A 22,404-nucleotide genomic window follows, 5' to 3' on the forward strand; every position below is an offset into this window, starting at 1 on the left:
AGATGCATAACTTACTTGCATTTAAGGACTTTGTAAAGTTGAGGTTGCTCTCCGAGCAATTTCGCATGATATGACACAAATCTTGGCAATTGATGCCACAACGATAGATGCACGAATCGCAATCCTCCTGATGTCCTCTTGTCAATGTTAAGTTCTTCAGCCAATCTTTCACCATATCAGGATCCCGGGTATGGCCTAAAATTAAAAAAGAGAGTAGATTAGCTGATCCACCAGGAGCATTAAAACGAGAAAGTTGGCGAACACGCGTTTTCCAATAGTCTTCCAAGATTTTTCTTGTTGTTTTTCCTTCTCCATTTCCTCTACTAGTGCCTCTCTAAAGCCCATGATAATAGAAGCCACCTAGAAGCAGAAATTGCTACAGACCTTTATGCATTTCTTTGTTATTACATGAAATGATCAAAAAGGACTGCAGGTCTTTTGAACGCAGCGTAAGGTTTTCTTAAAGCGCTGTTTCTGTCTAAAGATTTGAACAACATCACTTTACAAAAATAGAGAGCGATAACAAAACAAAAGAGCCGAGCTTCAAAAGTCTCGATAAAACACATTTGAGAAATGCAAGATTAAGGCAAACAACTTTTGAATTGGCAGTTTCAAATGTCACCAAAAAAATGGTTTATCATGGACGGAAATGACAGTCATGTTATTCCTCTCCCCTACTGAAAATTGTTCGGAAACATTCATATCATTGCAAGCTCACCTTGTTGTGAGCGGTTTCAATGTTAGCAATACCATAATCCCAAGAGGTGTACACTTTCCAAGTGAAAGTGCATTCGTCGCCTTTTTCGGAAAGTTTGCTCTGCTTCGAGTTGTGAGCCATTTTCTTGAGAATGATGGCAAAGCTGAAGATATAAACGGCCATTCCGGCGCAGAAATATGCGAGAGGAATTTGATAACCAGCTTTGGTGGCTGGCTTGGAGCTGAAGAACCCGTAGAAAATGGGCGAATAACGGAGAATTCCTTCAAAATCCCACATGACCTTGAGATTCCACGCGTACAACTCTTCCACAGGGAGCATTTCTTGCGGCTCCAGTTCCAATTCGTTCAGCCGCTAAAATCTGCGGTGGGAAATGGTTTTTGAGGCAAAAGGAAGGGTGAGAATGGATTGTCGATCCATACCTCTGGTACGATGACGAATATGGTTATGACTAGGGTGATGGTTACGTTCATCCAGAATAACCATCGAAGGAAAATGAAATATGAAGACACTACTGAGCCAAAATGGGATTCGATATCCTTGATCCTGCCTTGCCAAGGAGTGATTTCGGAAAATTTTTCCTTGGTGACTCTCCATGCAAACTGGAATGGAACACATTTTCAAATATGAACCCAATCTGGAAAGTCTTGGAACATTGAAGGGCTTACTTGTAAGAAACGAATGATCACTAATTTGGCGCTTTGTATTGTGCTCGACATTGTTCGTCTTTGGGCAAATTTCTCTTGCATTTCGTCTTCATGACGGCGTACGTAATCTTTTGCTTGTTTGATCACCCGCAATTTTTTATCCAAAGGCCAAAATTGATTCCTGCAAGAACACAAATTACAAAATTGACCTTGAAAATCCCGCCCAATCTTACCTGAGCCATTCATATTTGGCCCCTCTGTCAGAAGAATTTCTCCTACTTGGAGGACCTCTTTAGGAAGCTCCTCCATGACGAAACAGATAATCGTTAATGGTCTACTCACTTGGTTTGCTCAATGACTTCTTTATGCAGTTTCAACGTTTCAAGGTCCGACTTACTGACCCCACTATTCGAGGTTCTGGTAAGGAGACTTTCATTGTCCCACTGAACCCCGAGGACGCCCTTCTCCTGATCAAGCTTGAAGAGCTTGACAGCCTCCGTCCAGGTTCGAGATTCGAGCTTCGCCGACGGCCAAGGTCTGGCGGCTTCGGCTCCTAGAAATATCATGATTTATGCGTGATTCAATGCCATTAGTAGTCCCAAAGGGTATGTTACCTGGCAATTTCCATGAGGCTATCAGTATATTCATCGTCAGCCGAGTCCATCCCTCCCATTGCCATAGCTACAGCCTCCTCGACAGGGTCCCTTTCAAGGGGCTCCTCTTCGCTTTCATGATTGGTCTCGGCGATTGGGATATTTTCCATTTGAATGGCCAAGCCTTGATTTACTGTTACTGGTGATGGAGGGGTTCTCTCCATTTCAGTCTCGTCCATGGATACCCTGGTGTCTGCTGAAGATGGAGATCCGACATCATCCAGAGCGAATGAGACTGATAGTCTATCAGCCGAGGGGGTCGGACTGATGGGCTCGGTTGAACTTCTTCGGCGAGTCGAAAATGTTCCATCCAATCTTAATATTCCGGCACTTCCTTTACGATCCTGTGGAATGGTGATATTCGGAGGCCTTGGCGATGGGAATCTTTGATAAGACGACGCTTTATCTAAAGAGCCTTGAGGTTGATCTTTTAGAATGTCTTTTGAATCAGAACACATTTGACCATCTGGAACCATTTCTGGTTGTTCCGGGCGCGGTTCAGTTTTCTCCAAAGTCCCTGTTGCTGCTTGGGCCAATTTCTTCATTTCCGACACCATTTGCACTATGGTGGGTGGCTTCGAAAAAGATGGACTCCCAGTTTCCGGTTGACCCTCAAATGGATCTTCATGCTCCATTTCTAGTTCATTGGATGTGTTTGAATCCATTGGTCTAAGGTCCAATGACCCAAAAGTTGGTATGGAAATAGGGTCCGATTGGGTGTCGAAGGTATCTTCAAAATGGGCTCCGGGGAACGCTCGAAAATCTTCTTTGGCCAATGGATGGGCACTCATTTCGGAATATGGCAAATCTTCCAAGTCCGACTGAAACCTGCTCAAATGGGAATCGCTACCTGGAGTTTGTTCCATTCTGATGGCTGCATAGCTTGGTGCAATACTAGGAGGTGGATCACTTTGTTCCAAATCAATGGAGTCTTGCAGCATATCGAATGGTCGTCGAAGTGGTTGGCCATCTTCAATGCTGTCTTGAAACTCTTCTAGTGGCTCTGATTCCACACCAGGCTCTGGTGCAGGAAATGGATCTTCATCACCATTGTCGTCCTCAAGCTCTTCTTCTTCCTCGATCAAAGTTTCCTCTTGGATAATTTCTTCCTCTTGTTCCTCGGATTCCTCATCATCCATGTCGCTGACCATTTGCTCCATTTTTTGGATCTCCTCATTAACTTGCTTCCAACTCATGTTTCCTGAGTTTACCACTAAAGTATGCACTCGGTCGTGAAGCTCATGATACACTAAAAGCAAAGACAGAAGAACAAAGGTGGGATCACACAACACCGGAAAAAGGGGAGGAGATCAAAAAACTACCACATTACCAAGGGGAAAGGGTCGGTATGAGGGATCGAGTGCCAGGGGAACTATTCATGAGCGAATGTTATTGATGCAGAAAATAGACGAATAATGCCATTCACTAATCTTTGTTTATTATTATGTGGCTACCGTGTATGAAGAGTTTCCTAGAAAGGTCGAAAAAAGACCCCCTCAAAGAGGCATGAACAGGTCAACATTTTAGGACTCAGTCCCAAGGGAAATTGTGCTCTTCCAATGCCATAAGCCTGCTTCATATGCCATGTTGATCTTGTTGACAACCAACCCATGAGAGTTGATAAAGGTGTCACCACCCAAATATTCAAACAATTTTTTCTTACATTTTGACTAATTGTAAAACAAAGAAAAAAAATTAGCGTCAGGGATCTTCGAGATTTTGAGGACGTACTTTGAGGATGAGAAGCTCAGGTTGTGTGACTAGATATGCATGTTGAAGAGGAAGGAAAAGGGGGAGGACACGAGGGAAGTTCCTCGGCTTTCATTTCAGAGCCACACCCAATGTTGTTCAGGCAATTAGGATATTGCAAAACAACTCTGAATGTGTGTCAAGACTACCAGGGCTAGAATAATGATTTCCACTATCAAAGTCACGTTGTTTTTATTATTACTGAAACAGTGTTAACATTCAAAGGATCATCATGTGACAGAGTTGAGATCGACGAAACTAAGTATAATGATTGGTCACTCAAGGCGCTCATACAGATCGATTTTATTCGATTTGACTTTCTTAAGAACCAGTGTGTTTCTTAAGCGCTTCACTTTGTACAGATCCAAGAACAGCATGACCACTCCGATCATTTGGAACACGAAAGTTGTCGAACGGAAGCCAATAAAGTCAAACAGGAACCCGCCTAATGAGGGTCCGATGAAATTTCCCAAAGCAAATGACGAGGTCCAAATTCCAGAGATGGCCGTGTAGATTTGAGTGTTGCTCATGTCTTGTCTCATGAGAGCAGCCTTTTGAGCACCGCTAAAAGACGCAACCAAACCGGCGGCAGTTCCAATTCCCAAGAATGCTAATCCAATCACCAGCATAGGATAGTTAGCGTGAAGTGGAAGATAGGGAGCTGGACCAAACACCACGAAACCAATGAGAATGATGCTTGTTCCAACCACTTGGACATATTCAGGGGAAACAAGGTGATCGCAACAGTATCCCCATAGTGGCGAGGCCATGAAGTAAGGCACTGATAAGGCCAGAAAGGTCAGTCCAACTTTGGTGATGGATAAGTGGAATTGCTCCAAATAAGGTTCCAAACACGCTTCCAAGAGACCTTGAACAGAGGCGGCAAACACTGTCCCAGTCAAAGCCAGGATGACATCTAGACTTTTCAACACGGGCAGGAGTTGGGTTTGGTGAGGTGGGCTCGAATCTTTGTTATTGTTCAAGATGGACTCTTCATGAATGCCCTCTGATCTAACGGACTTTGGATCACTAGGGATGACCAAGATAGTCAACAGACCTGAAAAAAAATACCAGAACGTTTGTCAAGTTGCCGAAAACTCAAGATAAACAGAGCTTATACCAGTATTTACCTGTAACTAAGCACAAAATACCGCAGATCTCGAAAGGAAGTACAAATCCTCCTATGTTGTAGAAAATGGCGCCTACGGTGGGACCCACCATTTCTGAGAAGCTGAACGATGCTTCAGTGAATGAATAGACGGTGGCCACGTTATCCGGGAACATGGTGAGCAGCATCGAGAACACAGCACTCCATGAAGCGGCCTCAGCCACACCTTCTAATATCCGGAGCGTGTATGAATAAGCGAGGAAGAGTACCTTGTCCTGAACATAATCCAGGAAGCCAAAGAGCAGAGCACACACACCGGTCGAGATCACGCCAAAGATGTACACGTTCTTGATCCCAAACAGGTGCATGTACTTGCCAAAGAATGGACCACTGAAGAAGATGGCCAAGTGAATGATCCCAAACACAAAACCATACTCGCTGACCTTGGCACCTTTTCGCTCGGCTTCAATGGGATAGAATGGAGCTTGAATTGAATCGGTGAGACCCCATGCAACATAGACAGCACAGAAAAGGGATAGAGTCAATATTTGGCGATTTTCCAGCATATTGCCAATGTGGAAGATTTGGAGAGGATCAAGAGATGGTCAGGAATGTTGACCATGGAGCATGGTCGACTGATGGAAGATGATCTCAGTTCGTGGCAGGAGAGCAATCACGCAATTGACATGACCGTGTCATGAATGATAAATGTTGTTCCTCGAGCTGAGATAGCTCGTGATGATCTTGGAAGTGTTTGTTCATTCTTTGGCCAGCCAGTTGGCAAAAAGAACGACGTTATCAGTAGCCAATTCGAGTCTCACCCTGGTGGGGATGAGATGAGTGTTTGCTCAACTCAAATTGAACTCTTGTGAGAAATGTAGCCCAAACTAGTAACACGTAAAGAGACGATGGGAAACCAGTAATGATAAATAAGTGATTGATACATTTCAGATAAGATTATAATGCAGGAATCATATTGAGGTCTCAATCAAATTGGATCCAGACCTGCGTTTATGCCGAACAAACCCTGGAAATCGAGTTGATCGCTCTTCAAATACAATTGTGCTTTCTTGATTCGACTTCTCGAACTCAGAGGTTGCTCTAGCTTGACCTCTCATTTCAAGATCTAAAGTCATTTCTCTTTTGGAAGCTAGATGTTTAGGTCGAGGTGGAAGTGATGGAGGTACTGGATTACTATGATGTGTCTCAGGTTCGATCATTGTGGAAGATCTTGTTCCTGAGGGTCCTCTGGCTTTTGAACGATTTTTAGCTTCAAGTGGGCCTGAATCATTCCGAGGTTTCTGTCGGAGGCTCTGTTGATTTGGTCGTTGTGGTGCTTCTCTGTACTTGTCTGGAGTGTCAAACGGACCTGAGTCGCTTCTATGTAGATCGGGTCTGGACCCCCAAAACAACGCGTGGCTGGACCCGGAGCGCTGCCTTCGAGGGCCCTCCTCAAAGTCATCTCGGTTTAGATGCCCCGAGCGACTTCTACGCAAGTTGTGACTTGGTGCAAAAAGGTCCGAAATGCTCACGCGTTTGCTCCGACGGGGTGGATCATCAAAGTCATTGCGATTTAAATGGCCAGAACGACTTCGCCGTAAGCTGTGGTTTGATCCAAAAATGTCAGCGATTCCCACTCGACTACTGCTTCTCCGGGGTCCATCTGCCCGTGAAGATTGCATTGATTTGTTCCTCTTTTGCAGGTGAGGTGATATCGGGGGTGGAAATGTGCTGGTCAGGCTCCTTTTTCGTCTCGGATTAGGGCTTGTCCTTTCAGCGTTGATATCCGGACTTCTTGATCGTTTCAATCTTGGGTCCTCATCCAAGTAATACCCCTCTGAAGCGGATGAACTTGTGCTCGCTGTACTCAGTTTGGCCAAACTCTCTCGGCTACGTGACCGCACTTTCGAAGGAATAGGCATTTTCTTCCTCCGATTGGTCATGGGCGATGGCAAAGACGGCGAGGTGATTTCTTCATAATCACTGGGCTTGTTCAGGAAAATTCGTTGCTGATAGTCACTATCAAAGCCTCCGAACCTCTCCATAGTCTCACTGGTCATCGTACTACTTCTCTCTCTATCAAAGGGATCTTGGACTGGAACCCCAGTGCCTTTGCCGAACAACAGAATGGTATCATCTCTTCGGGTGCTTTCGTCTGTACTGGAGTTAGTGTTTGATTTTAAGATTGACTTCTTTTGATTAGAACGTTCAATAAAACGGGGCTCAGGTTGTCTGTGGTGTACTGGAGGGGGGCTGGCGATGACATTACTCAAATAGGGAGTTCGTTTCGGCAAGGAGGGCGTAATGAGTTCTTGGTTGTGGTTGTGGAAATTGGATGTTGCCATCTTGGGATTTGGTTGCATAGGGGCGCCAATTTGAGGCTTCAATTGGTCCACACTTTCTGTTGAACGTTGGAATTGCCTCTGGTTGACTTCGCCGAATCGAACCGAGGGAGTTCGGTGCAATGGCGGTAAGCTAGGTTGAGGCTGAGAAAGATGAGTAATCGATGTGCTTCTTTGGGGAGTGTTGGGTTGGAAGAACTGCCGTTTCTGTGGCAAAAACGCCTCCGATTCCATTCCATCATAGGCTTCTCGATGCGGTGGAACGGGAGGCAGATCCTTTTCGGGAGCCCTCGGGTGAATATCAAAATCGTTCATGACTTTTAAGTACTTGATCTGTTTCATGATAAACACAATCAACAGTATCTGAAAAGACGAAAAAGAGCCAATCGTGGTGGAACATGGTAGCCTTTCTTAAAAATAAAATAATACCTCAATCATTGCACCGATGATAAGGGCACCGGATATTCCTCCAGCCCAAGCCTTTAACCAGATAGAGAAGGCCCTGGCACATCCTCGCTCATAATCCCTCCCTCCTAACATCCAATGGTTGATACACTCTGGAGGGGGCGACATGTCGTACAGAAATGGATAATCGTCGGGCCCATCTGCTCCACAACACTTTACCTGTAATCGAGAAAGCCACAGATTTCATGAATGTTGTGTTTAACACGGAGGCTTTCCTTTTGAAGTAAAACAATGCTTACAATTCGATACATGTTGCCAAGGAATATGTCCTTATAGATGTTATGATTTGAATTGGTCGGGCTCATTAGGTCCGTGATCATACCACGGATCCAATCTTCTCTTGTACCGAATGCATCGCTCAACATGGCGATGGAACCCAGAAAGAGTAAAACGGCACTTGTTCCATGCATTACAGCGTGCTGAAAATAATGAAAGAACAGTCTAACAGAACAAGTTTTTATCGGCTTCATCACTCACATATGATCAAAAATTGCTTTTGACTTTTCAGTAGAACAATAAAGAGGGTGAAAATATTACATTCACTTGTACATAATCTTAACTAACTTTAACAGGTTTGGCGAGTCAAGAATTTAAATTTCGTTGGAAAGGATCTGACCCATTTTTATTGGCTAGAATGATCCAGAAGTCCCTGAAAACTCAAACAATATCCTTAGTTCAAAATTCCAGGTTAATAACCGGGTCTTTACTTTCCTCAACAAAAGATTACACTTCCGGTGCCTTTGGCCAAAGTGAGTAACTTTTTCTTTGCTCTCTGTTCCTTTAAAAAAGTAGAATAAAGCAAATCGTCTGTAGTGTTATTCCTTATTTAAGCATATATGCTCTCTGTGTATGTACGATCTCTTGTATCCATGCCCCAACTACCATTCAATAATCAGTTTGCAAAAGAGCTTAATCCAGATTACATGGTCTTTTAGGTCTCTGCACGTCCATAACACAACACTTATTAAGAGTTATCTTTTGAACAAAATTTGAATGCACGTCCATAACACAACACTTATTAAGAGTTATCTTTTGAACAAAATTTGAATGTTTCATAACTATTGCCTCATCTTGGCAATGCTTGTACCTATCAGAACAATTATTGCGAGAATATTTAGCCAGTGAATAAGTGAATGCAACCCATTAGGCAAATATTTCACATAGATGAAGCGAGTTTTGTTTTGAAGTAGAATCTTAAAAGAAATACTAGCAACTCACTTATGGGTAAGCGATAGCCACTGGTTGATAAAGATACATTTATGAAAAAAAAAGCCGTGATGGAAAAATCGCGTTAAAGATAAATAAACATTAAAAGCTTTCATGAAAGTAACTTGTGCACATAGTTCAAGTCATCGAAACATGATAAATTTTGTGTAGCAGACACATCCCAAACAATTGAGTGCTGACAAATCACATGAAGACTTTGATCTGAATCAGGTCTTTTAGCCCAACCATGTTCAATTGGAGACATTTATACTATGATGATACCTAAACTATTTGTAAAGTTTGGTAAAAACAACACTTGAAGCCAGGAAGGCTTGCGAGTAACAAGCAACTTGTAGCCCTGATCTTTTCTTTTCAGAATGTATCACATTACTGACTATTACTGGGAAGGCTTACCCAAAAATCAGGTTTCCTTCATTTTTTGAGAGAGAAAGAACAGAAGAAAGTAAAAAAACTACCTTGGGGGGGGGTTGAAAAATTTATCAAATACTGAGTAATTTTGGGAGTATTTTGAGTCGTCACAATCACACCATTTGGAAATGTAATGGTCTAATGGTCCCTTTTTGCAAAAAGGAGCATGTTATTGTGATATGGTTGCTCTCAGTTCCATTTCAGCTACCTTGGTATTAACACTATAATTACTAGAAATCAAAAATCGAGGAACTGAAATAAGTTATGGCAGCACACATTGTGGGTTTATTTTCACTCAACACAACGCATTTTTTGACTTGGAGTTACATGATTTGAGGTTAGATGCTCTTGTAAATGAAAAGTGATTGTTGGACTAGAACAATAATGACTGATGCTCATTCAGAGATTCATCGCCACTATTCAATGCCAAAGGATCATGGCTACTTATCACAACCTCTGGGCTAAAAAACGGTTGCTCTGTTGGAATATGAGTGAAGAATTCAGTGGTGAAGGCCTCAACTTCCAGGTTTTGTGAATTGACATCTGCCCGAAGAGTACCTGCTGATGAATCTGCTTTATTATTGGATACTGTGGATGACTCCATCTCTGGAGTCGATTTTGATGTTGTGGTGGACGATTCATACACACCCACAGATTTGTCAGTGTTCATAGTCTTTTTGATCTCACCAACATCCATTATTTCTGGGCTAAATTTCTCTGAAGCTGTCATGATTGAGACTGTTGATGCTGCTGTTGTTGTCGTCATCGTCGTTGTTGTTTTTGGCGTGGTGGTACTTGTGGCGCTTTTAGTCGTGCGCGAATGGCGACCAAAAAAACTTGGCCTTCTTCTGTTCCTTTGGCTTAATACTCTCCTAGCAGCTTTTTCAATGTTTTCCAGATGCGTTTTGATTTTATCTTGCAAAATGGAAGACTTATTCATGGTGGGTTCTGTGGTAGATAGAGGAGCCTCCGTAGAAGTCTTCCGTGTGATTGATTCTGATGACAATGATTTTAGCTCTTTCGAGTTTCTCTGCATAAAGCTATTTAGACGACTCAAACCAACCCTGTTGTGGGTAGGGTGCTTTGAACTAGGCCCAGATACACCAGACGATTCATCAGAGCCTGACTTAAAACTTTTCTTGGAAAATAAGGCTTCATGAGAAGACTGCCGCCTGTACTTATTTCTTAGTAGTTGCAACTTGAACCTCTCCCTAGAAGATAGAGTGGCATCAGTGAGGTCTATAGATTCCTCTTCATTTTCGTTTTCAATCGAGTCCAATTCCTCCAACCTTGATAGAGGCGGTCTCCTAGGTTTCACCGAAAAGGGATTGGAGTCATCACTTGGAAGACCAGTTAATGGTTGCGGTTCCAAAGTGACGCTCTCCATTGACAAGTCGTCTAGTGATCCGCCCAAGTTGCTTTGCTTGAATTGAAGATCAGTATCAATTCGAATGTCATTGACGGGATTTGGAAATGAGAAGGTAGAAGCACTGGCTATCGTTTCCAAATCCGTCTCTGTCTCAAGGGAATCGCCGGTAATTGGAAAATAGGTGGAGGATGGTGTAGGCCATGGTGAAGTGACTTCCTCATCCTCTAGATCAATAGTTGAAAATGTCGTGGGAGCTTCAGATGTTACTGCTGATGTTTTTGTAGTGCTTGATGCGGTTGTTGTTGATCTTGCAGGGATTGGGGAATCAGCTTTTGATGTTGCTGCCGTGGTCGATGTTGATGTATTCGTCGTTGTTGTTCCTTCACTTATTGTTGTTATAAATGTAGTTGATGCTGATGTTGTTGCCGTGGTTGTTTCTGTCGTGGTTGTTGTTGTCGTGGTTGCTGTTGTCGTAGTTGTTGTTGCTGTCGTGGTTGTTGTCGTCGTGGTTGCTGTTGTCGTAGTTGTTGTTGCTGTCGCCGTGGTTGTTGATACTGTTGTTGTTGTTGCTGTTGTCGTGTTGGCAGTTGCCGTAGCTACTTTTGATGTTGTTGAAGTTGTTGCAATTGATGGGGCTGTTGTAGCTGTAGTCCTTGTTGATAAAGAAGCCGTTGAGGCTATAGTGGTAGTGTTGGCAACTTTGAAACTTGTGGAAGCAGTTGTATCAGGGGTGGTAAATGGAGAAGTTGCAGCCTCTGTGACAGTTTCTGTCGTTGTTGAGATAGGAGAAGGCGAAATGATTGGAGTAATTCCGGTTAATTTTGTGTTGATGGATATTGCTGGCGGCAGAGATGATAATGATGATTTGTCTGGAGCATTGGTACTTCTTACAAATGAATTAGAATCTGTTTGACGAGAGTTTTGTATGGTCTTTGAAGGACGTTCCTTGGCAACTTCTTTCCTTTCAATTGGTGCAGCCTCTCTCAGTATTTCTTTCCGCGCTTTTATTTTTTGACGATGTTTTCGCAGGTTTTTGAGCAGTCTTTTCACCGTTTCCTTTTGAGTTTGCTGATTTCTTATTACTGGCCTTCTTATGGCTGTTAATGGTCTTGGACGTTTCTTCTTCACAGTCGCCACCTTTCTTGAAGTTGGTCGGTTTGGAAATGTTGGTCTTATTCTTATTGGTGAATTGGATTTTTCACTTTCTTCTTCAATAACAACTGTGAATGATTGTTCCGTCGAGACATCTTCAAGAGATTCTGATCCATTGGGAACTTCCTCAAATATCGGTTCAATGACTATTGATTCAGGTTGACGTTTCAAGTTGGCAGGAATTTGCACCACACTGACCCCATTAAAGATTTCAATATCTTCTTGTGCTGACGGTTTTTTCTTGCGACTTGTACGCAAGGACTCAAAGCCATTTGTCATTGTTATTGCCATCTCGGTACTTGAATTTGGTACTTCATTAGACTCTTCACTCCGGGTACTTGGAGCCTCCAACTCTTCAATTTTATTCCTGAGAAAATTTTGTCGATTCAATGGTCGTCTACTTCTAAAGAACTTGCGAGATGTCCGTTCTGTGGATGACCGAGCAGTTGTGGAGGTAACTGATCTTGGTGATGTTGTAGGTTCCATGGTTGATCGGAAACGGGTTCTGACAATTACAGGTCTAGGGATGGATGTCGTTGTGGGAAAAATTGTGCTAACAGTGGGAGGGACTGTCTCACCAACAAATTTTTGATCTTTGTAAGCATCATGAATTTTGGCCTCCAGTTCTATTCCTTCTGATGCCAAAGTTGGCTTGACAAAGTGAGGTTCCAACAACACCAAGTCTGAATCCAACTTGGGTTCACTTTTGGTTGATGATTGCTCAATAATGGAATTGCTTAAGATTGAGAGTGGTTTGGCACTTGGGTTGACTGGATAGTATGTGGTAGAGTCAGTTATTGAAAACGGGGTGGTATTCACCGTTGCCTGTGTTGATTCAGAAGTGGTTGGACTCTTGCTTTGAGTGGAAGCAACTTTTACATTTGGTTCACTTTGTGTAGATTCAAAAACTACTGTGGGCTGGCTTTGAGGGGATTCAAACACTGTTGTCTCTTGGTTCAGTGTCGATCCATAGACATTTGTTGAATGACTCTTCGTGGAAGGGAAGGCTGTTGATGATTGGCTTTCTGTGGATTCAAATACAGATGTTGGTTGGCTCTGAGTGGTGGCAAATAAAGTGGTGGGTTCGTCAAAAACAGAAAATCCCTCAAAAGGCAACGGCAACTCAGTAAGGTCCTCAAATTCGCCAGAGAAGTTGTTGATAATGGTTTGCGAATCTAAGTTTGGTTTGAATTCAAGTTTGAAATTCAAAGCCTCTTGGTTGGTTGTAAGTGAACTAGATTCCTCCCTCGACTCCATGTCCTGATTGTCACCAAAATTATTGGAATCAGTCTGAATGCCAATTGGAAGGGGAGTGGAGCTAGCAAGTGGTACTCTGGAACTTTGAATGGTTGTCCTTGCCCTGTTCCGTAAGTTAGCTCTAAATTGCTCTACTGAGTGATTTTTTCGAAAGTTTTTGATTTTTATAATCTTCGACCTGGCAGTAATTTTGAGTTTTTCAGGGGGTTTGGTTGTGGTTGTAGTTGGTCGTGGGGCTGTCGTTGGTTGAGTTCGAGGTCTAAGAGGTTTGGAGCGAATTCCAGGTGATCCAGTGCTACTGATTATGGGTTGTGGAAAAGCTGTAGGAGTTGGAAATCAAACTTGAGGCGGTGTAGTGGTAAGCTCTGGAACTGGGGCAGTTGTTACAGAGAACTGATTGGGAATAGATCCAGTAACAAATGGAAACGGAGAAGGGTCTGGGACGGCTGGCGTAGTTGAAAATTGAATTGGTGGCCGAGAAGTTGTCACTGAGGATGGCAATGTAGACAAAAAGGCAGTAGGGGTAAAAGCTAATGGTCTAGATGACTCCCCTTGATTGGAAGCCTTGTGTTGAATGGCTTGAATTATCGTTCCAGGTGTGGCAGTGGAAACGATAAAAAACACATCATTTGGTTGAGGTGCACTTGAACTGGTTATGGTCGTGGTTGTTGCAGTTGTTGTTGATGCAGTTGACGTTGGTGAAAGATTTACCACTTGGATGTTGTTGAAATCTTGATCGTCTTTAGGATCGGTACTGTCATCCACATAGGTTGGGGAATGTATGGACAAAGGAGTTGCAGTGGTAGAAGTGAACTCCAACTTTGGTTGTCGGGACTTATTTTTCCTTCTCCTTGGCCTTCTACTCCTATGCCTGACAATCTTGGGCTCTGGTTGGGGTTCAGGTTGAAGTGGAACAGACTTAAGAACCACTAAGGGCTTTTGAACAACATGTGGAGCTTGAGACAATCTAGGAGGTGGGCTATGAAGGCGGGGTAGAGAGCTCACAGTGGGTTGATTAGCCACAGAAGGCTGAGTTGGTTGAGAAACTTTATAAGAGGGCTGGATATGGCCTTCGTTATGGGACGATTGCGGAGCTCTATTAGGACCATGACTTCCCAACTTGACATCTCTGTTGTATTGATCAACCTCCCCATTGTCTAAATTAAAAGAGAACCCCAAACTACTTGGACCTGTTCCTATCTGTTGGAACACGTATGAATGACTTTTTCGCGTGGGACTAGAGTGATGTTGTTGCGGGCCATAGTGAGAAGGAAGATGATTAGAAGTGTGTTGAAGGATGGTAAATGGTTTGCCTTGAGGACGTTGAGTCGAGGAAACAAAATGAATTGGGGGTGGTGTTGGCGGAGCATTGGCTTTTGATCCTAAAGGTTGCGGAGACACATGGAAAGGGTCAGCATTTTGATGAGGCTGTGTAGCGGATGAAAAATGGTAGGTTTTGGGGTTTTTGTTCGGGTGAGAAATGGATTGATGATGGACTTGAGGAGGGCCATGTATTTGTGGGGGTGGTTTTCTTTGCGTGAATGGGTTCACGAGGCTATCAAAGGCAAATTGAGGTGGTGGCGGCTGGAAAGCTGGACCAAAACCTGATTGTGGTGGCTCACGACGGAACTGAGGTTGTGCAAAGAAACCATTAGAGTTGAAGAAGGCATTGTGGGCCTGAAACGGCGGTCTAAATCGATATGGTTGGGCTGGTTGAGCTTGCGGTTGTTGGGGTGTCTGTGGATGTTCCTTTTGAAATTCTTTGATCTTGTAGTGATAGGAGTGATCACTTTTTTGCGATGTCTCTGAGCTGACAGAGTCTTTTTCTGCCTCTTATTCTTCATTTGAAGTTTCTGTGTTATTTTCGAGCGTATTTTTGATGGCATATTTAAAACGGCGAGGTTTCTTGGCTCCGAAATCTTGATCTGTCAATCCTCCCTTTTGAACTTGAATTTCTTTTTGGTGTTCACTCGTCCTAGACTCTTGGATTTGACTGGCTTGGCCGACAAGGTTTTCATTTTGCTCCTGAGCCTGTTGAATCACCTTCGTCTTGTATTTTTCGCCGTTTATTTTGATGGAAACTCCTTCACGGTTTTGAAGAATAGCCTTTAACAATTTACTAACGGTCTCCTTATTCTTCTCATTGTCATCTCTGTCTAGATGAAGCTTCTTTGAATTGGGATTGCCATGCACTCGAATGGTTTCGCCTTTCCCAAAGTCAACCACAAAAGCCAATTCCTCCTGATCAAAAGATGATTTCGGATTCTGATTGTTGCTCAAGAAAACCGAATTCCTCTCCGCTGACTCGAGCTGAACTCGTTGTTGGGCGGGTCCTTGTCCATGATAATGACTTTCACTGGGCCAAGAGGCCTCATTGGACACGGCGGTTCTTTGTCCAAACTTGCTGTGATAACTCGGGTGACTTTTTGAAGCACGCACATGTTCACTTCGAGACTCTCCGCCGACATTATCTTGAACTTCTTGTCGGCGAGGTTCCGCTTCAGGTCTTCGCCATTGGTACGTTTTGATCGGTTCAGATCTCTCTTGGGCCAAGAGACGTTTTCTTCCGTCTCCTCGACTCCTTTGAAAGCCTTCTGGATTCAGTCGTTGACCGAATTGAATTCTTCTGAATGGCTTTTTGTTTTGGATTTGTTGATGATGAGAACTCGCGACTCGGAATGGGTCTTGAGAAAAATTGATTGCTCGATAATTGGAATGCTCGGACGTGGTTGTTATTGAGCAAAATGACAACAGACTCAGGAAGAGCAACGCGAACCGGGGCTGAAAGACAAGAGCATCAGGGTGATTATTGAAAAGGAAAACCTCTGAGCTAATTTTCCGCATATGTTGTTGGTCAGTACTTTGGTTCTAGGCCCAAAAGCGTAACGCCATAACGCCATAACGCCATAACGCCATTACACCATTGCCAACGGATGGCTGCACACAACCAGGAAGAGAAACTATCAAGATTGACAACACACAACACAAGCCAGCAAATTTGTATTTCCTCGTTGAAACGAATGAAGACGCGCTATTCATGGCAACCTTCAAGTATTCTCTAAATGATGTGTCCTGAAGGTAAAGAGCTTCCTTGAACAACAAGAAAATCATTGACTGCATACCGAACGACAATTGCCCGAGTAACAAGGAGATCTACGAGTACAACTAGATGATCTTGTACACCTCCCTTTTTGACTCCTTACATTTCCAGGACTCGGCCAAATCCTTAGATGTGTGAATTCTTTCGATCAAAATGTGAGCTAATGCGTGAGAATTTAGATCAATCAAAAAATGGAGAATGCCAAACGCTTGCCTTGAATATCGAATTTGTTCATTGAATATTTAGAAAATTGAGAGAGAAAAATGTGAAGGCGCACACAATGAAACAAACTACCAAAGCTTTTCTGATTTTCTTTCTGAGCTTGCATCACCATCAATCATATTCCATTGAATAGAAAAGGACATGGCCAAACCAACTGGGTGGACCATCTACTGTTATATTATTTCAAAGACTCTTTCAAAAAACCGAGCATGAACAATGTTTTCAAAAGCAGCAAGACTGTGACAGAAAAAGAATCATTGATAGTGCACAAAATGTTTGCTTGTTTCTGAACACCCTGTCTGAGCGGAATAAATTGAGTGATGACCAAAAAAGGATAAATTGAGAAATCATTTGTATTTTGTCTTCAACTGGCAGTCATGAGAAATACTAAATAAGGTGTTGGGATGCTGGTCACATACGACCTTGAACTTTGAGAGAAAAGCAAAAAAATGACAAACTTCACAAGTCAGAGGATTCACAATTTGTTCCGGATGTTGACCCAAAAATGTGAATATTTTCAAACTTGGAATTGGGTTTCACGGTATCCGCCCTGAAACTAATGATCCCCCAAAATCCCAGGATTCAAACGTACCTTGAGGGTGCCCGGAATAGTGAAGAAGACCAAACAACTATTTTGATTTCAGGAAGCGAAACAAAATTCCCTTTTTTCTCAGCGATACAAGGCCAAGAATTCGCTTAGATCTGAAGTGATCTGGCCTCAAAGAACAAATCGGTTCACATGGTAAAGGGCTTAGATTGGTTGCCGAGATCTTCAGTAACAAGAGCAACAACCATCACCACGGCGACAACAAGGAGGACTACGATTATGCAGACTACCTCAATGCTGCTAACAATCATTTGCACCTTTTTCTGTGTGCATGTGAAAAATTTGGTAGAGCTCTTGGTCTGGTTTTTCAAGGCATCGGTCTCCGTGGTGGAAATAATAGACTTCAATTGACTGAAAGAACCACAATTTTGACAGTAAATCATGTGGATCATCCAGGAACTGCTTGCTACCTTATTGACTCATAATTCTGGTCAGGAAGTACTTCAACAGAGAGTTAAACCACTTCCACAAGTGGAATAACTTAATCACCATTCAATCATAATTGCTCAATTGCGCTACGGTTTTTCGCATTATGGTTACGGTATCTTTTCTAACCTCTAAATAAGGAGCGAAATGAGTACAACCTCGCACTCTCGTTAGAACAATAACCATGACCCGTGACATTTGATGCCCTTAGATTGGATATCTAGACAATTGGCAAGTTACATTTGGAACTATTAGAGAACACAATAAAAACACGCTTTTGATTGCTAGGGGCCTCATCTTCATAAACTGGGCTTGAGTCGTCAAAATGTGCGAATATTAAGATTTGCAGACTGAAGAGAAAATCTAACTATCCATGTCAACGGAATTGATGCACTGATGGGTCAAAGGTAAAGGAAAACAAGTTCAAGGAGACAAATGTCATTACCTCTATCAAAAATGACATGTCAACCGTGACCAACAACCCTATGGTCAACATCGATTAAACTTATGCTCAAGTTCAGACATCAAGGTCTGAAAGATCACTCCTTGAGGAGATCTGGGATCGAGCTCATTGGTTCAGAAACGAAAAAAGAAACAAATTCAAGTGGTGCTTACCTTAGTAGTTGTGTCCATAACTTCCTTGCATAGTTGACTGTGACTAACGAAATGTTGCTGTTCGGATCCCGATTCTCTGAGGTGTGCGATGTGATGTGTCCGCGAAAGTTGATGTGGATGGAATTCCAAGTATCGTTTTCCCCCACCCTCGTAGACTTGGTTGGTGGTGGTAGCGATTCAGTTGGTTTTGACAACCACGTGACCACAATCATATAATGTACTACTTGTACTAGCACTCGTACTCAACGGAGTTGTTGTGTTGAAGCCCAGGGATCTTGAGATATTTTGGGACCATCCTTTCGTGCACAATGGTATTTTAAAGCTCTGGTGTTGTTTAATAGTACCTTCAACACTATCTTTGGTTAAATGGATTGCTCGAGATTGTACTCTTTTAACTAAATTCAACTACATTTCTTCTCCAAGCATTTCAACTTATACTAGATTTAACGCACTTTTTGATTGAAAATACCCAATACACACAATGAGATGGAATTGCTTTTATGAGTTATTTACAGGATTTTAAGGGTTTCTTCATTGAATACTATTAACACATATTTTCAAAATCTTGTTAGGGTAGAGTTATTATTTTCAAATATGTGTGTAGACCGTGTCAGCTTTTTAAAATTAGAATAGGAATATACTTAATGCGAAGACAGAGACTGCCGTTTAATGTGCAGATTCCTTTTGTTAATGGGGTTCAAGGTACAATTCTGCTTAAAATATTCTGCAACATATATTGGCTTTCAGCTTGTGACTCAGATCTTATTTCCAGCCATTCCTGAACAGAATCACAAACACACTTGTCATGAAATAAAGGTTCCAATAATGGCTCATGATTTTGTGTGCAAGAGTAAAAATAGTACCCAAGAAAATTGGTTTTCATAAAAGACAAAATATAGTAGACCATCTTGACAATAACTCTGTCTCCAAAAGTAACTAGAGGTCCATATAGTCCTCCACATTCCATTTTTGAAAATTCATTTGTAGTGTTATTTCTCGTGTAATACGTACATCAAATAAGAGTTTCATTTGAGGTATACTTTAAAATAAGTATTTTGCCAATCAACCAATGCTCCAGAATTTGGTAGTTTCGACCATACAACGCTTTACCATAAGGCGTAATGCTTTTAGTGGCAAAGACAAGTGATAACGAGCACATAAAATGAAAGAGCAAATATGATGTAACTCACTTGGAATTTGTATCATAACATTATTCTGAGTAATATCCACTCCCACAAGGTTTGGATGCTATATTTTTGGCTCAACTGTAATTGAAATTCTTGCGGTGTACTACCTTTTTCAGGGATGTATCCACTAACCAAAAGAACATCCGTTAACCAGATTATACGACAGAAAGCGGAAGTGCCAATTGTAAGTTCGCAAAACCGTAAAAACACTCCAACCACACTGAATCCCAAACAAGAATAACAAACATGGCCATCAAAGATAAACAGCACCATAACTCGAGCCTGAGAAAGGAACAATAATTCTTTCAAATCCATTACTATAAAGGAAGTCGAATTCATGGTCCTACAAAGTGTTTAACATGGAAACTTTGCAACCAGTATTTGGAGGCCAATTTATATCATTTCAATGCGAAATATGAAGTCCACTGTTCAACATAATGTAATCGAGTAACTTATCGTTAAGAATTGTTAGGATAAAAGTATTTTTCAAAACAGGTTTATTCGCTTAGAAAATAAACTAATTTTGAATAATATCATAAATAACGAAAAAAATCAGGGACGTACTGAAGGCTAAGCTAATTTCATATTTCATTAATAGGACGCCGTTTTCATCTTAAGTATTCAATCATAGTATGCTAAGATTTAAAAGCATAAGGCGAGGAAACTTGGTCCGACCTCTTTTATGAAAATCCCAAGTAGAGCAATACAAGCAAAGATTGCCTTGGTTTTACAGAATGAATACTAACGGGAAAATGGATCAACCACAAATACGATTGGGTTGAATCATAACTGCTTTCAAAGCCAAGCCGTAAAAGGTACATGTTGGGAGTGTCATTCACAAATCGCAAGGGTTTTCATCTTGTATGGCGTCAACGTGGTTTTTTGTTTGGCATTCAAACGACTCATCTAAACCGGTAAACAGTGGCCTGCATTCAAGTGTCTCTTTTGATTTCTTTTGGCTCATTCAAGTTGAAGCGTGAAATCTTTCAACGTGGTAGCCTTCCCCTTTCATGACAATTTTTCGAGCTTAAAGCACCGCCACCTTAGTTTGGCCGATGACGAAGTGGTGTGAAATGAAACAGTGCAAAATGAGGGATGCATGCGAGGTAATTGAATCACATTTTCATGTGATTAGCGTCCCTTTGCCAAGTTCTGAGGCCTTTATCTCGATGCAATTGGAAAATAGAAGAACCATCAGCAGGTTGTTAAAGCACTTGGACACTTCCTGCTTGGCACTGCAAATTACCCTCATTATTGGAGCTCTAAGCCTGAGATTCTTCCCTCCGAAAAGGTAAGCAAATCGAAAAATGTTCGGAATTTTCCTTCACATTCTTGATCTCTTTTTTATTCATGAGACTGATTTTGATCTTGAAAATGGGAAGCAGAAATGGTAATGATTTTTGTTTGGACCCTCAGTTGTCCACCCAGCACTTCAATAAAATATAAAATCGAATACGAACGAAAAACTCCTGTTTCTCAGTATCAAATCTCAAGAACGAAAATACAAAATTTCTGTTGACAGGATAGTCAAGGCACAAATCCACCGCCAAGAGCATACAGTGCCATTTTTTTTAGCAAATGTATGACAACTGAATGACAATTAGAGTGTGTGGTTTCTAATTATTGACGCACAACGTTCAATCGACTGGAGAAACAAAGTTCAATAGTAACAGATAAAGCTGAAAGCTGGAGTAGAAAACCACATAATCTTTAATGGCTGATATGCTTTGAGAGCGTAGGGGAAACGAGTTAGAGGTAAACTAATAGAAGCCTGATGTGATGCGCTACAACAGGAAGAGTGCTATCATACGAAGTACCCTTCTAGAAAACATATTTTACATTTTTTGTAGTCTTACCTTGAAAACTCCAGCCTAAAGTGGCACCCATATTTGCTGTTTTTGTCCAGTGAAACCAAAAAGTTACCAACAAACCCCACCAGAAGATCCCATTAGGCACCCACGGTAAAGAACAACTGAAGCAATCTTGGGGTGTCATTTTGCTCTCTAGACATCTAGTAAATGTTCACACCCGCCCAACGTCACCCAACATCAAAAAACACAACAAGAAACAAGGAAGTCAGTCTTGTTATTGTAGAGTTGCTATTTTTGGCGCTATTATTTTGACTTTGCGTTTTTTACCTTACGGCTGCTCAAAAAATCTGACTAGCACATTAAGCGTCTTTCAAAAAGTGTTGTGCTTTGATAAACAAGCCAGAACAGTGATTCATTGCTAATCCAATTCATGGGAGCAAAACCAACGCCCTCAAAGATTTGGAATTGCTTAAGTATTAACGAAGTGTTTGCATGAGTAAGTCTAACCAATTTGGAGCACCAAAAGCACTATCGTAAATTAGAACACTTTAGCTCATAAATAAGAAAATGTATAAGCCATCATTTTGCGCAGACTCAAGCCTTAAGGTAGTGTAACAAAAATTCTCATTCCGCTATTTTTGGCAATTATTTCCAAGTAACACTAGAGGACTGGGTCTGGAAAGGCCACCATATTCGTCACTTACCCGCTAGATAGCTCTTTGCGCAATGAAGCTCTATTTTTCATATTGCGTTAGACTAAGCAACCTGCTAGTGTACTACTCGTACACTACTCGTATACTGCTGTTAGTATCCCTTCGCTATCAAAACATATGGGCCAATCACTCACTCTTCTTTGCTTTCTTCGTGATGGTCAGGCCACAAAATTTTATGTATATGAGATCATTCAGGCCCAAGAAAGAACTAAATTTCAAGAATGGCACTCCGAAAAGGCCCTTGAGACTAGATTTATAATCATGCCAAGGGAGCAATGGTCACCATTTCGGTACTTTTCAAAATGTTGCAAAAACAAAATACACTCCTTTGTCTTTTTGCAAATATTTGCCCTATGGGTTCCACTTCACTTTCAAATAACTGAAGTAGTTGGCAAAAATACCCATTTTATTTGCTAGATATGTTGAAGTATGACAATGATGTGTTAGTAGAACTGAAATATAAGCCATTTGAATTCTTAGGAAAAAGAATTGTAACGACTAACATCATTACATTCTTTTGCAAATAATGGTTGTGTATTACTTGCCCTCTTTGGCAAAATAAATGGGAAGTGTAGGCCATTCCTTTTCTTGAGAAACAAGAATTAAGCTTTGATGGCGGCAAAGAAACCTA

At 41.8% G+C, this 22,404-nt stretch overlaps 4 protein-coding genes across 4 annotated transcripts in view; all 4 read right to left on the reverse strand.

Annotated features, from left to right (window-relative positions):
* Positions 1 to 2,116, reverse strand: part of LOC131878411 (transmembrane channel-like protein) — a 15,025-nt gene extending 12,909 nt beyond the window's left edge. Inside the window, 7 exon segments of the mRNA XM_059224378.1 lie at positions 228 to 360; positions 719 to 1,043; positions 1,045 to 1,076; positions 1,138 to 1,317; positions 1,384 to 1,543; positions 1,705 to 1,915; positions 1,977 to 2,116. Of these exon segments, the coding sequence (XP_059080361.1) occupies positions 228 to 360; positions 719 to 1,043; positions 1,045 to 1,076; positions 1,138 to 1,317; positions 1,384 to 1,543; positions 1,705 to 1,915; positions 1,977 to 2,010 (1,075 nt within the window). The 5' untranslated portion in view covers positions 2,011 to 2,116.
* A 1,672-nt stretch (positions 2,117 to 3,788) lies between these two features.
* On the reverse strand, positions 3,789 to 5,647 carry LOC131877688 (MFS-type transporter SLC18B1-like). Its single transcript, XM_059223437.1, has 2 exons — positions 4,895 to 5,647; positions 3,789 to 4,821 (listed from the first exon to the last, which is right to left on the reverse strand). The coding sequence occupies exons 1-2, from the start codon at positions 5,436 to 5,438 to the stop codon at positions 4,040 to 4,042; spliced, it is 1,326 nt and encodes a 441-aa protein (XP_059079420.1). The 5' UTR covers positions 5,439 to 5,647; the 3' UTR covers positions 3,789 to 4,039.
* Positions 5,648 to 5,792: 145 nt separating this feature from the next.
* LOC131877687 (serine/arginine repetitive matrix protein 1-like) lies at positions 5,793 to 8,395 on the reverse strand. Its single transcript, XM_059223436.1, has 3 exons — positions 7,919 to 8,395; positions 7,644 to 7,838; positions 5,793 to 7,577 (listed from the first exon to the last, which is right to left on the reverse strand). The coding sequence occupies exons 1-3, from the start codon at positions 8,147 to 8,149 to the stop codon at positions 5,844 to 5,846; spliced, it is 2,160 nt and encodes a 719-aa protein (XP_059079419.1). The 5' UTR covers positions 8,150 to 8,395; the 3' UTR covers positions 5,793 to 5,843.
* Positions 8,396 to 9,536: 1,141 nt separating this feature from the next.
* LOC131877689 (mucin-2-like) lies at positions 9,537 to 13,098 on the reverse strand. The gene has a single exon (XM_059223438.1). It carries the CDS (start codon positions 13,090 to 13,092, stop codon positions 9,688 to 9,690), a length of 3,405 nt encoding a protein of 1,134 aa, XP_059079421.1. The 5' UTR covers positions 13,093 to 13,098; the 3' UTR covers positions 9,537 to 9,687.
* Positions 13,099 to 22,404: the final 9,306 nt, after the last annotated feature.

This window comes from Tigriopus californicus, chromosome 3, assembly GCF_007210705.1.
Source record: "Tigriopus californicus strain San Diego chromosome 3, Tcal_SD_v2.1, whole genome shotgun sequence".
NCBI lineage: Eukaryota > Metazoa > Arthropoda > Copepoda > Harpacticoida > Harpacticidae > Tigriopus > Tigriopus californicus.

What these genes read in the sequence shown, in the direction of transcription:
- LOC131877687 (XM_059223436.1), bottom strand. Translation starts at nt 8,149, where the DNA reads ATGAAGCCGATAAAAACTTGTTCTGTTAGACTGTTCTTTCATTATTTT. An exon ending in TTGGCAACATGTATCGAATT is followed by an intron (nt 7,839 to 7,918) that starts GTAAGCATTGTT and finishes TCTCGATTACAG; the next exon opens with GTAAAGTGTTGTGGAGCAGA. An exon ending in TCATCGGTGCAATGATTGAG is followed by an intron (nt 7,578 to 7,643) that starts GTATTATTTTAT and finishes TCGTCTTTTCAG; the next exon opens with ATACTGTTGATTGTGTTTAT.
- LOC131877688 (XM_059223437.1), bottom strand. Translation starts at nt 5,438, where the DNA reads ATGCTGGAAAATCGCCAAATATTGACTCTATCCCTTTTCTGTGCTGTC. An exon ending in TATTTTGTGCTTAGTTACAG is followed by an intron (nt 4,822 to 4,894) that starts GTAAATACTGGT and finishes ATTTTTTTTCAG; the next exon opens with GTCTGTTGACTATCTTGGTC.
- LOC131877689 (XM_059223438.1), bottom strand. Translation starts at nt 13,092, where the DNA reads ATGGAGTCGAGGGAGGAATCTAGTTCACTTACAACCAACCAAGAGGCT.